Source organism: Oncorhynchus mykiss, chromosome 10 (genome assembly GCF_057628025.1).
Source record: "Oncorhynchus mykiss isolate SJ-2025 chromosome 10, ASM5762802v1, whole genome shotgun sequence".
Classification (NCBI taxonomy): domain Eukaryota; kingdom Metazoa; phylum Chordata; class Actinopteri; order Salmoniformes; family Salmonidae; genus Oncorhynchus; species Oncorhynchus mykiss.
The window spans coordinates 39605001-39622115 of NC_143031.1; the positions used below are offsets into that span (position 1 = coordinate 39605001).

General features: G+C 44.3%; 1 protein-coding gene across 36 annotated transcripts in view; it reads right to left on the reverse strand.

Annotated features, from left to right (window-relative positions):
• The window catches only part of LOC110533864 (RNA-binding protein Musashi homolog 2), a 321141-nt gene that overhangs the window by 38578 nt on the left and 265448 nt on the right, over positions 1-17115 (reverse strand). For all 36 annotated transcript variants that reach the window (XM_090186588.1, XM_036990243.2, XM_090186587.1 and 33 more), the window contains exon 10: positions 11910-11984. In XM_090186588.1, coding sequence (XP_090042714.1) covers positions 11910-11984 — 75 coding nt within the window. The remainder of the gene's footprint in view (positions 1-11909; positions 11985-17115) is intronic.

The following is a 17115-nucleotide window of genomic DNA, read 5'->3' on the forward strand; positions in this document are numbered from 1 at the left end:
ATAATGGTCCTCTCCGCACACCAAGGAGGAACAAACTTAGACAAGGGGAACAAACTGAGGTATGCTAAGATGAAAGAGAGTAGCTTAAAGTGTCAGGTCATCAACGCAACTCAGAGCTCAGATTAATCCCCTAGCCGAGGGGTGTATATTTCTATGGGACAGGAGCAGTGCGTGTGTGTGCACGCTAGTGTGTAGCAGGCATACTACACACTCATCACTGTCGCCACTGCTTAAACCATGTTTTATGGTACACAATTACACCTTTACTGCCATTCAATACAAGGCGAAACAGTTCTCTCAATAATGTGAGAGTAATACATTGGTTGTACTTGGCATAGTCAGGCTCTGAGCACTCAGTGAGTTATACAGTAATTCTGCTATACGACCTGCCACTGATTGAGGAAGTCATAAACAATGTATGAGTCAAAATGGAGGCCCAGTGTGGGGAGGGATTGTGTTGTATTAATGAGTGAGTGTAGTTGCTGAGCCCTGCGCTGGGAGAAGAGGCTATAGAGGACTGGAGAACCATTAGTGCTATCCAGAGGACAGAAGAGAGGAGAGGAAAGAAAAAAGGAGAGGAGGCTGGAGGAGGGCACTTGCTGATTTTGGAACCCTGGTGGGTGTTTGGCCTCAAGAAGAAAGAAGAAGAGACTCTTCAGTCTCATAACATCAACATATTGCTCTCTTCTCCTCTTCTCCTCTCCTGTAGGGTCGGAGCCAGAGGCAGAGCAGAGGAGGTTCTGTTCCAGTCTGGTAGCTCAATAGAGCAGGGGTTCTCAAATGTTTTGGGGCCTGTGGACCCCTTTTGTGTTAGCAAATTCATCAGGGGCACCCTCATAATCAGAACACAACTCGAGTGAGATTAAACATTTTAAAAAAGGAGTTTTACCATGACTTGCAGTGCATGGCCGGACAAACCAAGTCTTGGGCCCTAGGAAGGAACATTTTAAAGGACGCTGCTTGGCATTGGAGAGAAAATGTTGTAGTTTTCAAGCTAATTTCCTCCAATTCTACACATTTTGCCATGAGGCAAATAGAAAAACTTGCAGTTTTAAAGCTTAAAGTAACTGTCCAGTGTTTCCAGATTTCTTCAAAATATGACATATAAATTCATTACAATATGAGTCAAATATTTTCCCTTCCAAAAAAATGGTAATTAAGAATGTTAAAAAGCAGCTTTTCTGTGTTGGAATTGTGTGGGCTTACTCCAAGAACAGAATGGTGTGGGAATATACTGGTCATTAGAAATCTTCATGCAAGTTACAGACATTCTGTTAAAGATACACGTTTTAGTTTTTTGTTTTGATTCTTTATTCATGCTTTGGCCACAAATACGAGTATATGACGAGTCAACAACATTATTTGGGTATGAGTTTACAGAACATGAACCTTCAAAAGTGAGATTTTCCCTGGAACAATTGATAATTGGTGGAGTACTGTGGATACCAATATCCTTGTGAGCCTCCCAGGCCCATGTTGCCCAGGGTTAAGAAAATAAATTGTAGATTAATAATATTACATTGTATATCCCTTAGCTAAAATTTGTCTTCAAAGTAGCCACCCTTTGCCTTGATGACAGCTTTGCACACTCTTGGCGTTATCTCAACCAGCTTCATGAGGTAGTCACCTGGAATGCATTTCAATTAACAGGTGTGCCTTGTTAAAAGTTAATTTGGACTTTCATAATGTGTTTGAGCAAATCAGTTGTGTTGTGACAGAATATAGCCCTATTTGGAAAAAGACCAAGTACATATTATTGCAAGAACAGCTCAAATAAGCAAAGAGAAATGACAGTACATCATTACTTTAAGACATGAAGGTCAGTCAATCCGGAAAATGTCAAGAACTTTGAAAGTTTCTTCAAGTGCAGTCGCAAAAACCATCAAGCGCTATGATGAAACTGGCTCTCATGAGGACCACCACAGGAAAAGAAGACTCAGAGTTACCTCTGCTGCAGAGGTGAAGGTTCCTTAAAGTTAACTGCACCTCAGATTGCAGCCCAAATAAATGCTTCACGGAGTTCAAGTAAGACACACACCTCAACATCAACTGTTCAGAGGAGACTGCATTAATCAGGCCTTCATGGTTAATGTTCTGCAAAGAAACCACTACTAAAGGACACCAATAATAAGAAGAGACTTGCTTGGCCCAAGAAACATGAGCAATGGACTTTATACCGGTGGAAATCCTGTCCTTTGGTCTGATTAGTCCAAATTTGAGATTTTTGGTTCCAACTGCTGTGTCTTTGTGAGACGCAGAGTAGGTGAACAGATGATCTCCACATGTGTGGTCCCCAACATGAAGCATGGAGGAGGAGGTGTGATGGTGTGGGGTGCTTTGCTGGTGACACTGTCTGTGATTTATTTAGAATTCAAGACACACTTAACCAGCATGGCTACCACAGCATTCTGCAGCGATACAAAAAATGTAACCGCTGATGTAACCGCTGAGAAAATGTCAGGTCTGCTTCCAGCGTTGTGAAAATTCTGTACAAGCCTTTAGTTAGTTTTAACAGTGTGGCTATTTGATCATAATGTAGGCCTACCATAAAAACCAATGGCGAAAATGCATTCCATAACATTTGGAAATAGCTGTTGTATCATTCAGCCTACAGTAGCAGCCAATGATAAATGTTCAATGTAGGCCTACATTCAATGAGACTTTTGAAAAAACATGCAGGGCTTGACATTAACCTGTTTATCCACTTGTCCTTCAGACAAGGAGGTGACTGAACATGTTGTTGTGTTCTTTGATGTAAGAAACCACTTTACAAAATAAAATGCATTATTATTCCCATACCATTATTACAGAGAATCAGACAAGTTATGCTACCCTCTGCCTGTCAAACCTGTTTCAAAATACATCACTGCCCCTTTAAAACAAAAAATAGCTCTTTACCTGACTCGCTTTTCAAAGATGCCTAGAAATGCTCACGTTTTGTGCTCTTGTAGGAAGCAATCACTACCCCATTGCTGACTACAAATTATCTGGGCTAATAACTCACTAACTAGCAAAGGATAAGAACAAATGTACAAATGTGCACACTACATGTAGCTCTCGCTTTGACCTCAAAACAAGTGTATCTACTCACGACCACTCATGCTGTAAACACAGTCCAGTTCAAAGTGAATGGCATAGATCCATAGATGGGAATGGTCTATTTGCATATAGGCCTACTGCAGCTCTGATTGGTTATGGTGCACCGATCTGTGTAGAGTACAGGGAAAACTCTAGAAAGTTCAATCTCGTGCTTCTCTGCACGCACTGATATTTCTTCTGCGAGGCAGTCCTAAGTGCAGCTTAGAGGGAACATTGGTCTCAAGGCTTAAAAATCCTTCTTTAACCTGCCTCCAGCTACACTGATTGAAGTGGATTTAATAAGTGACCAATAGGTTTCACCTGGAATCACCTAGTCAGTCTATCTCATGGACAGAGCATAATATTTTGTATACTCAGTGTATATTGAGATCTCGTCACGTACCCCCTGCATTACCTAGACCCCACTTTGAGAACCCCTGCAATATAGGACACTGGGCTGACAGCAACACTGTCTCCTCTGTCTGCCTCTGTCACAGCAGCTCATCTTAACCATAGCAGACGCTGGGGCATCAAGCTCCACAGTGGGCTGCTGCGTTCTGGCTGCACTGCTGATCTGTCTATAGCTCACACTGAGGATTAAGACTTTGGGGCTTAATTTTTCCCACCAGCTCAGGGCTGGGCCATCCATACGGCCAGCATGTCACTGAGCATTAGCCAGGTACAGAGATGCTGTGGCTCCCCTCCCAACCCACCCACACACACACTGGGCTGGAGATGCCTTATCCATTAGACCCTGTGTGGCTCCGCATAGACACACAGCCTGCAGAGCCCTGCTAGGACAGCCAACAGCACACTGCACTGGGCTCTGACTGCAGCATGTGTTTACAGAGAAAGGAGGGACACAGTTAGAGCAGTGGAGCTGATCTGGGACCAGGCTGCAGGGCCTGCTCTTGGTCTACATATTACTACACAGAGTAGTGGAGCTGATTTGGGACCAGCCTGCAGGGCTTCACAGAGATACATAAGTTGTGACACCGCACTGCAGACTGACGTCAGACCTGCAGTTTCACCAGAGTTAACGATGACAGAACCATGGCCGGAGAGAAGTGCTGTGTGAGTGTGCAGATGATGTCGCTCGTCATGCCCTATTTTAAGGCCTGTGACTCGTGGAATGCCACTGCCTCCACACGTCCATTGGGTTAATGAGCAGCCTTTCCAATTAGAGACAATCTGTGAGTCAGTGTGGTGTCAGGCAGTCTGCTAACAGACACCACCCCCCCCCCCTCTTTACAGACCCCCAATTTTTCTCTCTCTCTTTATTCACCTGGATCAGAGTTCATAACCACTCTCATCTCATCCCCATACCCACACAGAGAGTTGCCCCCCCACACACAATCTACACTAAGTAAACCAAATGCTGTAAATAGCTGGCTGGAACGGATGGCTGAGTAGATGGCTATGGCGAGGTGTCTACCCATCAGTACCATTAGAATGGATGTGCATTTAACCCCCTCCATCCTCCACCATCTCTTTCCACATCGCACGTCAGAATGTCAAGTCCACGCAGCGCCTGCTTTTAATGAGAACACTGGCCTAGGGTCAGGATGTGTGTGTGTGTGTGTGTGTGTGTGTGTGTGTGTGTGGGAGGGGGGGGGGGATTTGATTGTACATACATTATGCATGGCTATGTTTGATATATAACTTAAATGTGTGTTCGTGTATGTGGTGTGTGTGTAACCAAGGTAATTTGTGTGTGTGTTGCGTGCCTATGTTTGCATGAAGAAGGGGTGAAGGCGACTGGTCTATTTTCACAGCCTCTTTAAGCATGTGTTTGTGTGTATATGTCTACGTACACATCAATACACACCAGGGATTCAAACAGCAGCCATCGCTGAAATGAAAGCCGGAAGAATCTTCATCTCTGAAATGGGGGAGACATCTATGCAGGAGAACACAATAACTGTTGCCAGCTTGGCATTCCCAAACACTTCTTCCAGATGGCTTCTCTCCATAATGACATCGCAGCGCTTCAGCGTGAGAATAAAACAGAGAAAGTGAAGAAGACGAGGCGGATGTTATTTCCTCTCGCATCACCTTTGATGATGAGGGTCAGGTTGGAGGAGGTGACGCCATGGCAGCTAGGGTGGGGAAGACTCTCACACCTGACCCCTTGACCCCTGGTCAAGATTGGTCCTCTGTCTCTCCGGTCTAGTCCATGTCTTTATTGAGAGTTTCAGGAGGGTTTCTGGCGATCTGTATTCCCTGCTGGATTGGAGCAAGTTTATAGTAACACAGAGAGAGATGCTCACTCCTGATTTTTCAAACGTCTGTTTCTGTCCCATAGAAATGAGGGAGTGCTCTGGGCTGCTGAGTGACTGGCTGTGTTGGTAGAGGTGGTGGAAGGAGAGAGGGGGACGTGGGTTGGAGAATACGCAGGGGACGGACGGTACAGTAGCATACTGTGGTCTCCAGTACTCTTATCTGCCACCGAACAGAGCTGGCACGGCTGATATTTGTGAAAACAGCAGGATGTGTTGACAAGGCCAGGAAACACACGGTAAAAAAAGTACTCTGCCACAAAACTGCTCCACACACACCACCTCAGTGATCGTGTAGATGTGTGTGAAAAAAACAGATAATCTGTCCACCAACAGATGCACTGTAAGTAAAGAATTAGCTCCTTACATTACAGTAGGTCCTCTATGCCAGCAAACCGTTCTAAATTCATTTCTGATCATATTAAAGTTATCACAGTGCCTAAAATAAAACTTCACAATCACAATAGAGGTCAATACCAGCGTACAGCACAAAGCCACCTGCACCAAGCCAGTCCATCCAATCAAATACTGACACAAAACGTCAATAAAAAACTCAATGACTTGCGCAATACTAACGACACCATAAAACCACTCATGTATCCAAAGACAACATAGATATTAGGCAAATGAGTGCCAGTGGCCTATATGCAGCCATATGCAACACTCTCCAAGCTCCACTCTATCCCCTTCCTCTCTGTCTTACAGTGGGTGCTTCAAAACAAAATGAGCTCCACTCCTCTGGCCAAAATCCATTTTTAACCTCCCAAGCAACCGAGATTACTGCAAATCCCTGGAAGCTACAAGGACCGAGAAAATGTGTTTTCACCTTGCATGTTCTACATCAAGGTCATGGACTATGAGAGACGGGCTGCCTGGAAGAGGAATACGCTGTGTGGTGGTAGCGGGGAGGCAGGAGTAGAAGATCGTTTTACAGGGAAAGCCAGGGGGGATTAGCTAGGAGTGAAAAGTTAACTTTCCACCATCGCCCTGCCTGACGCTTCACCTCTCACTGCCGCAGCGCCCTCTTCCTCCTGTCTGATCAGAAGGAGGAAGGAAACATTGCACCTGCTCTTTTACCAGCCACCCCCATCTCCCCATCTCTTCATCTCCCCATCTCTTCATCTGCCCATCTCTTCATCTCCCCACCTCTTCATCTCCAAACCTCTTCATCTCCCCACCTCCCAATCTCTTCATCTCCCCATCTCTTCATCTGCCCATCTCTTCATCTCCCCACCTCTTCATCTCCCCATCTCTTCATCTCCCCATCTGCCCATCTCTTCATCTGCCCATCTCTTCATCTCCCCATCTCTTCATCTCCCCATCTCCCAATATCTTCATCTCTTCATCTCTTCATCTCCCCATCACTTCATCTCCCCATCTCTTCATCTCCCCATCTCTTCATCTGCCCATCTCTTCATCTGCCCATCTCTTCATCTCCCATATTTCTTCATCTGACCATCTCTTCATCTCCCCATCTCTTCATCTGCCCATCTCTTAATCTGCCCATCTCTTCATCTCTCCATCTCTTCATCTGCCCATATCTTCATCTCCCCATCTCTTCATCTGCCCATCTCTTCATCTCCCCATCTCTTAAAGTCCCCATCTCTTCATCTCTACATCTATTCATCTCCCCATCTCTTCAAGTCCCCATCTCTTCAAGTCCCCATCTCTTCAAGTCCCCATCTCTTCATCTCTACATCTATTCATCTCCCCATCTCTTCATCTGCCCATCTCTTCATCTCCCCACCTCTTCATCTCCCCACCTCCCAATCTCTTCATCTCCCCATCTTTTCATCTCCCCATCTCTTCATCTCTCAATCTCTTCATCTATTCATCTCCCCATCTCGTCAAGTCCCCATCTCTTCAAGTCCCAATCTCTTCATCTCTACATCTATTCATCTCCCCATCTCTTCATCTGCCCATCTCTTCAACTCCCCACCTCTTCATCTCCCCACCTATTCATCTCCCCATCTGCCCATCTCTTCATCTCCCCATCTCTTCATCTGCCCACCTCTTCATCTCCCCACCTCTTCATCTCCCCATCTTTTCATCTCCCCATCTCTTCATCTCTCCATCTCTTCATCTCCCATCTCTTCATCTCTTCATCTGCCCATCTCTTCATCTGCCCATCTCTTCATCTCCCCATCTCCCAATCTTTTCATCTCCCCATCTCTTCATCTCCCCATCACTTCATCTCCCCATCTTTTCATCTCCCCATCTCTTCATCTCCCCATCTCTTCATCTCCCCATCTCTTCATCTCCCCATCTCTTCATCTGCCCATCTCTTCATCTCCCCATTTCTTCATCTGACCATCTCTTCATCTCCCCATCTCTTCATCTCCGCATCTCTTCATCTCCCCATCTCTTCATCTGCCCATCTCTTCATCTCCCCATCTCTTCATTTGCCCATATCTTAATCTGCCCATCTCTTCATCTCTTCATCTGCCCATCTCTTCATCTCCCCATATCTTCATCTCCCCATCTCTTCAAGTCCCCATCTCTTCATCTCTACATCTATTCATCTCCCCATCTCTTCATCTGCCCATATCTTAATCTGCCCATCTCCCCATCTCTTCATCTCCCCATCTCTTCATCTCCCCAGCTCTTCATCTCTACATCTATTCATCTCCCAATCTCTTCATCTGCCCATCTCTTCATCTCCCCACCTCTTTATCTCCCCACCTCTTCATCTCCCCACCTCCCAATCTCTTCATCTCCCCATCTTTTCATCTCTCCATCTCTTCATCTCCCCACCTCCCCATCTCTTTATCTCTCCATCTCTTCATCTCCCCATCTCTTCATCTGCCCATCTCTTCATCTGACCATCTCTTCATCTGCCCATCTCTTCATCTCCCCATCTCTTCATCTGCCCATCTCTTCATCCCCCCATCTCTCCATCTCATTATCTTCATTTCCCCATCTCTTCATCTCCCCATCTCTTCATCCCCCCATCTCTTCCTCTCCCCATCTCTTCATCTCCCCATCTCCTCCTCTCCCCATCTCTTCATCTCCCCATCTCTTCATCCCCCCATCTCTTCAAGTCCCCATCTCTTCATCTTTACATCTATTCATCTCCCCAAGTCCCCATCTCTTCATCTGCCCATCTCTTCATCTCCCCATCTCTTCATCTCCCCATCTCTTCAAGTCCCCATCTCTTCATCTCTACATCTATTCATCTCCCCATCTCTTCATCTGCCCATATCTTAATCTGCCCATCTCCCCATCTCTTCATCTCCCCATCTCTTCATCTCCCCAGCTCTTCATCTCTACATCTATTCATCTCCCAATCTCTTCATCTGCCCATCTCTTAATCTCCGCACCTCTTTATCTCCCCACCTCTTCATCTCCCCACCTCTTTATCTCCCCACCTCTTCATCTGCCCATCGATTCATCTCCCCATCTCTTCAAGTCCCCATCTCTTCAAGTCCCCATCACTTCATCTCTACATCTATTCATCTCCCCACCTCTTCATCTCCCCACCTCCCAATCTCTTCATCTCCCCATCTTTTCATCTCCCACCTCTTCATCTCCCCACCTCCCAATCTCTTCATCTCCCCATCTTTTCATCTCCCCACCTCTTCATCTCCCCACCTCCCAATCTCTTCATCTCCCCATCTTTTCATCTCTTTATCTCTCCATCTCTTCATCTCCCCATCTCTTCATCTGCCCATCTCTTCATCTGACCATCTCTTCATCTGCCCATCTCTTCATCTCCCCATCTCTTCATCTGCCCATCTCTTCATCCCCCCATCTCTCCATCTCATCATCTCTTAATTTCCCCATCTCTTCATCTCCCCATCTCTTCATCTCCCCATCTCTTCCTCTCCCCATCTCTTCATCTCCCCATCTCTTCATCTCCCCATCTCTTCCTCTCCCCATCTCATCATCTCCCCATCTCCTCCTCTCCCCATCTCTTCCTCTCCCCATCTCTTCCTCTCCCCATCTCTTCATCTCCCCATCTCTTCATCCCCCCATCTCTTCAAGTCCCCATCTCTTCATCTTTACATCTATTCATCTCCCCAAGTCCCCATCTCTTCATCTATTCATCTCCCCATCTCTTTAAGTCCCCATCTCCACATCTCTTCATCTGCCCATCTCTTCATCTCCCCATCTCCCCATCTCTTCAAGTCCCCATCTCTTCATCTCTACATCTATTCATCTCCCCATCTCTTCATCTGCCCATATCTTAATCTGCCCATCTCCCCATCTCTTCATCTCCCCAGCTCTTCATCTCTACATCTATTCATCTCCTCATCTCTTCATCTGCCCATCTCTTCATCTCCCCATCTCTTTATCTCCCCACCTCTTCATCTCCCCACCTCTTTATCTCCCCACCTCTTCATCTGCCCATCGATTCATCTCCCCATCTCTTCAAGTCCCCATCTCTTCAAGTCCCCATCACTTCATCTCTACATCTATTCATCTCCCCACCTCTTCATCTCCCCACCTCCACATCTCTTCATCTCCCCATATCTTAATCTCCCCATCCCTACATCTCCCATGCCTCCACTGAGTCAATCTACCGACCAGAGACCTGCAACATCAGTGTATCATCATATCTGAAGCTGGCTGGGTGGGGGCCAAGGTTTCTACCCCAGCCCCACAGACACCAGGAGACAGGTTTCCACATGGGCCTGTGCTTTCATACCTATCCAGTCTACAATAATGACACTGGCAGGAGGCCTAGTGGAAGTGTAGTAGTCCTCTAAATAGGGGTGGTTTAGAGGGAGGAGAGAGACAGGGAGTTTGGGAGGAGACAGAGAAAACAGAGGAAGGCAGGGGTTTTGGAGGGGGGGCAGGGAGGGAGGCAGGGGGGTCATGTGGGAGGCAGGAGGGAGAAGAGAGTGGAGGCTGGCATATATGGCGGAGATAGCCTTTGGTGGGAGACAGGGAGGGGGACGTGGTAGGGGGGATGTAAAGAAGGTGAAATTGCCCCTCTGGTTAAGGTGCTGTGTGTGTATAATGAAGGGATAGTCGGGTTTACCCCAGGTGCGCGCATTGACATCAGGCCGTGTATGTATGAGGGGGAATAATCACAGGCTGCTGATATTTCAATCCCCTTCTCAGGGCTTGGTCACATCACTAGCTTCTCTAGCGCCTGACAATTCACCCCACTCTCATCGCTCCATCCACAGACGGGAAGGCAACATGATCAATACTTGGCCTAGGGATAGAGCATTTAACATGGAGTTTGATTTATACTTCAAAAGTTCCAATTACCCTGTCAAAGGCCTGGAGACTGGTGGCCGTTTTAACAGCTGAACAACTGCACAGCTTTATGATGCCCTTTAAATAAAGTTTAACACGACCAACCTCCTGCATTAAAACATCTATAGGCCCTAAGTGTGTCATAAACAACATGCAGTATGTGCTTCATCATGTCACGTCTAGGGCCAGAAGATTCTGTATTATTTGGTAAAAGGTCAAATCTCACAATAAAATGTCCCATTGAAGAGATTTGGAATACAAAAGCAAATGAAACTAATGCAAATAAAGCCCAAAATTACCTCTACCATACATAGAGTTGTATTGGTTCTATATGCAGACAGATGTAAAGGTATAGGTTAGCAGGAAATCATCCCTGCAGATTTCCATCGGGCCCTTCTCATGTCTGAACATATTTCATGTTGGTAGGACCCTGCTACAAAGAAGAGATGAGTAATCTATTGTTTCCTGGCCTTCCTCTATCCTCCTCCTCTTTCTCCCTCCCAGTCCTCCTGTCCTCCTACAGCTCTCAGCCCAGGCACCTCTGACAAATTATTATGTCTGACCCCAGGGTGGTAACACCTGTGTCCCCCCCACCCCTGTCCATCCTTGTCCCTATTTCAAAAACCTATTACATAGATCTGAGCTGCTGTCAGACATTTCCCATTCTGCCTTATCAGTGGCGGGACTGATGTCTGGCACGGCAAACAGACTCTGTGTAAAGTGCTTAAATAAAGCATGAAATCAACAGGATGCCTGCCTGAGGCGTGCTGTATCACAGCGCCACATCTCCCTGGCCAGAGGGCCCCACCCGCAACCCCGCTCTGTCTCCCACTGCAGGCTGCAGGTACAGCTGCTCACCTTCACACAACATGTGCTCAATTTGGGCTCATCAACCGGGACCCACCCGGCTCTAAGTCAACGCTTTTAACTAATTTTAGTTTTTGATGCACATAGGGCTGGATATAAAAATACTTCCAATCTGACTCTGTGTGACTGTGTGTACGTCTGCCATTTTTCTGCCTCCCGGCAGATGGATTTGCATACATTGGGAGTGAGGCTGAGGGCTTGAAAATCCCTCCTCCATTTTAGCCGTTTGGTCATGGTGGCGTTCATACACGGGCTAAAAAGAGTAAGCTATTTACACCACATACTGCAGCTTTCAACAGGCTGTTTCAGAAATCCAGACACGTAACACACTTATCACTCACTCCACAGCTTATCTGGTGTGTTTGTTTGTGTGTGTGTGTGTGTGTGTGTGTGTGTGTGTGTGTGTGTGTGTGATGGAGGGAGGGAGGTGAGCTAAACAGGGCTGTAAGACAGACATGTGAAGAGCAGAGAACTTACCAGGGAACTGATAGCTGTAGCTCGGGGCGAATCCAGTGTATCCACGGCCGTACGTCGCCACAATGTTCGGGTAACCTTGAGAAAGAAAAGGTACAAAACACATTATAGAACTTAATTCGGCAAAAAGGCACTGCAGTGGTGGAAAAGTACCCAATTGTCATACTGGAGTAAAAGTAAAGAACCTTTAAGAAAATGACTCAAGTAAAAGTGACCCATTAAAATACTACTTGAGTAAAAGTCCAAAACTATTTGGTTATACTTAAGTATCAAAAGTAAATGTAATTGCTAAAATATACTTAAGTATACTTAAGTATTAAAAGTAAAATTATAAATAATTTCAAATTCCTTATATTAAGCAAACCAGACGGCACAATATTTTTCTGTTTTTTTTATGGATAGCCAGGGGCACACTCCAACACTCAGACATAATTTACAAAAGAAGCATTTGTGTTTAGTGAGTCCGCCAGATCAGAGGCAGTAGGGATGCCCAGGGATGTTCTCTTTATAAGTGTGTGAATTGGACCATTTTCCTGTCCTACTAACCATTCAAAATGTAATGAGCACTTTTGGGTATCAGGGGAAATGTATGGAGTAAAAAACACATGCTTTTATTTAGGAATGCAGTGAAGTAACAGTAAAAGTAATCAAAAATATGAATAGTAAAGTAAAGTACAAATACCACAAAAAAACGAATTAAGTAGTACTTTCAACAATTTTTACTTAAGTACTTTACACCACGGAGGCATTGTCAATGCTTTCTGCCTCTGCAAGAGGGATATAGACATGCAAATATGTGGACTACACTGGGAATACATTTATATAAAACTTTGCATAATGCTTTCATGAGTTATCCTCTGGGTCCAAATGTTTGTATTTTCCATACCCCAAAATAAAGTATATCAAATCAATCAACCAATCAACTGAGGAAGGCCACGCATCAAGAGCTGTCATGATGGCTTAGCATGAATAAATAGCCTGTACCTTCCCTGTTCCACCAGCCTGATGGTGACTGATGAGGCTCTAGGACAAAATAACTGTGAACCATATCAATATCCAAATTGGCTTGGATGATATACTGTAAGTATATCTATCATGTGCTGCAGCGCAATCTAATATGCAAACTAAAATCATAATAATATATATGTAAATAAAAACACAGCTTTAAAATGAGTGTGTGTGTCATTTCAAAATTAATTTGCCATCTGTTGTGGTTTTCGTAGCTACCAGTGCTGACGCAGAATGTTGACGACGGGGCTCAGTTATTCTGGGTCTGTTTATTTCTTTGCATTTGTCATGGTTGGTGAATTTCTTAAAGTGTGGAAATTAGCAATAGGGCTGACCCCGTTTAGTAGACTGGTCGATTATTTGGTGGATAAGCTGTTGGCCGACCGAGATTGTATTTGTGGCGAAGTGGCAATTATATACAGTACCAGTCAAAAGTTTGGACACACCGACTCATTCAAGCGTTATTCTTTTGTTGACTATTTTCTACATTGCAGAATAATAGTGAAGACATCAAAACTATGAAATAACACGTGATCATGTAGTAACCCAAAAAGTTTCAAATCAAAATGTATTTTATATTTGAGATTCTTCAAAGTAGCCACCCTTTGCAGCTTTGCGCACTCTTGGCACATACATTTTTTTTATTTCACCTATATTTAACCAGGTAAGCTAGTTGAGAACAAGTTCACATTTACAACTGCAACCTGGCCAAGATAAAGCAAAGCAGTGCGACACAAACAACAACACAGAGTTACACATGGAATAAACAAGCGTACAGTCAATAACACAATAGAACAAATGAAAGTCTATATACAGTGTGTGCAAATGGCGTGAGGAGGTAAGGCAATAAATAGGCCATAGTAGCGAAGTAATTACAATTTAGCAGATTAACACTGACTGATAAATAAGCAGATGATGATGTGCAAGTAGAGATACTGGTGTGCAAAAGAGCAGAAAAGTAAATAAAAACAATATGGGGATGAGGTAGGTAGATTGGTTGGGCTATTTATAGATGGACTATGTACAGCTGCAGCGATCGGTTAGCTGCTCAGATAGCTGATGTTTAAAGTTGGTGAGGGAAATATAAGTCTCCAGCTTCAGCGATTTTTGAAATTCGTTCCAGTCACTGGCAGCAGAGAAGTGGAAGGTGGCCAAAGGAGGAGTTGGCTTTGGGGATGACCAGTGAGATATACCTGCTGGAGCGTGTGCTACAGAGTCCCAGTAACAGACAACATTAACTGTTCAGAGGAGACTGAATGAATCAGGCCTTCATGGTCGAACTGCTGCAGAGAAAACACCACTAAAGGACACCAATCAGAAGAAGAGACTTGCTTGGCCCAAGAAACACGAGCAATTGACATTAGACCGGTGGAAATCTGTCCTTTGGTCTGATGAGTCCAAATTTGAGACTTTTGGTTCCATCTGCTGTGTCTTTGTGAGACGCAGACTAGGTGAACGGATGATCTCTGCATGTGTGGTTCCCACCATGAAGCATGGAGGAGGAGGTGTGATGGTGTGGGGGTGCTTTGCTGGTGACTCTGTCTGTGATTTATTTAGAATTCAAGGCACACTTAACCAGCATGGCTAACACAGCATTCTGCAGCAATATGCCATCCCGTCTGGTTTGCGCTTAGTGGGACTATCATTGTTTTTTTCTACAGGACAATGACCCAAAACACAACTTCAGGCTGTGTAAGGGCTATTTGACCAAGAAGGAGAATGATGTAGTGCTGCATCAGATGACCTGGCCTCCACAATTACCCAACCTTAACCCAAATGAGATGCTTTGTGGATGAGTTGGGCCGCAGAGTGAAGGAAAAGCAGCCAACAAGTGCTCTGCATATCAACTCCTTCTGTTGGAAAATAATTCCTCATGAAGCTGGTTGAGAGAATGCCAAGAGTGTGCAAAGCTATCAAGGCAAAGGGTGTCTACTTTGACGAATATATATACGAACTATGAAATATATTTAGATTTATTTAACCCTTTTTTGGTTACTACATGATTCCATATGTGTTATTTCATAGTTGTGATGTCTTCAGTATTATTCTACAATGTAGAAAATAGTAAAACATTAAGAAAAACCCTTGAATGAGTAGGTCTGTCCAAACTTTTGACAGGTATTGTATATAAAACTATTTATGGCACACGAGACAACTGTCTGATTCACACTTGTCTCAGTGGACTAATCCACTGAAGAGGCCGCAGGGATGGCCCACCAGTATCACCAGTAGTAGCCTACATTTACTGTTAATTCCTGTAATTTCTAATCTACAATGTTTGTTTGGTTACGGTAATTTCTGTTAACGCATTCAATATATTATTATTACAGTCTTACCGTTGTCATTGTAGGAGTGGACATGTTGTTTGCAGAGCACACAACCAAGGCTTCACTTGTGAGAAAAAAAGTTTTGGTTTATTTCATTCCTCTTATGAGTTGTCAATTAATTCATTGACAGGAGCGCTCCAAACAAAAGACAATCTTGAGTAAGGACACGCACAGGATTACGCATAGAATTAGACCTAGGCTACTTGGCCTGCACGCAAAGGTTTCTATCCATGAGTCTGGGTACCAGGCCATTAGGACCTGATGGTAGCTAGCAAGTTGGGTAGTACCAAAGCATGTATAGAGTATATAAGAAGGAGATTACTGTGACTAAATATGTAACGATGTGCGTTGAGAGTCGGGAAGCAAGTTCAGGGAGTGAGTGTTTTAATAAATATACACAATATAATACAAAATAAGAAACACAAACAACGCAGAGACATGACACAGGAACAGAAACAATGACACCTGGAGAGGGAACCAAAGGGAGTGACATATATAGGGCAGATAATCAAGGAGGTGATGGAGTCCAGGTGAGTGTCATTATGCGCAGATGCGCGTAACGATGGGGACAGGTGTGTGCCATAACGAGCAGCCTGGTGGCCTAGAGGCCGGAGAGGGAGCACACATTACAAAATGTGCCAATAGTTCCTCAATGTAGCCTATTTAAAAGTATTTCCGGCTCTCTCCCTTTCGATAACCACAACATGAAAGGGGGAAAAAAATGTCCAGTGGAAACATAAAAATAGGCCTATCTGATTACTTCCAATCCCATGCGCAAAGAGTCTACAGCTGTGTCTGTCTGTCCGAAGCTTAAACAATGTTGCAAGTTAGCTAGCATGATTAAGCTGGAGTAAATATCTGATGCAATGTTTCAAGTTATTTTCAGACAGGCCATGCGTAGCCAATGTGATTTATAGGATATTTATTTTTATCAGGATATTTTCTGCCTGCAGGCTGCAATGTTTTTATTTGTTGGTTTATGTAGGCTATTTTTACATATTGGCAATGGCAATAGAAGTCATTTTTTGATTTGTATCATTTTCATTTAGATAGATTGTTGATTAACCACGTTACATTGATTTTGAGACATGAAGACTTTAATATAAATTAAATGAAACTGTTCCACAAAAATGTGCATATGAAAATCATAACTGGCACGCAGATCAGTAGAAATGGTACGATAACTTGGCACTCCAAATGGAAAAGGTTGCCAACCACTGGTGTAGCCTATTACCGGCAACTTCAGGAGTGGACCAGCAGAAGCGGGCAGTCGGAGGGTCGGGAACAGGATTTTTTCTTCTGTTTATTAATATATATATTAATCTCTGGCTCCCTCTTTAGTCATTTTTGTGTCTTCATTTTTAAAAGCATCAGACAAGCACAGTAGCCTACATAAAGTTGATTTTATTCAAACATAGGGTGTGTCTATATATCGAAAAATACACGTTTAAAAATTATGACCAAACGTTTGGTTGAAAGAACAGACAACTATCGGTTGACCATTCTTTTTTTGGGTCAGGGCCGGCCCTAATGAGCAATATGTCAGCTGAACAGTTACCAGTTAAAACATACCTGGAAAGACAGGGGAAAGTAGGCCAGATCTCAGTATACTGTATAGAGATGCACACACACACACACACACACACACACACACACACACACACACACACACACACACACACACACACACACACACACACACACACACACACACACCTCTACCTACATGTACATATTACCTCAAGTAACCGGTGCCCCTGCACATTGACTCTGTACAGGTACCCCCTGTATACAGCCTCGCTATTGTTATTTTACTGCTGCTCTATAATTATTTGTTACTTTTATTTCTTATTCTTATTTTTTTTGTAAACTGT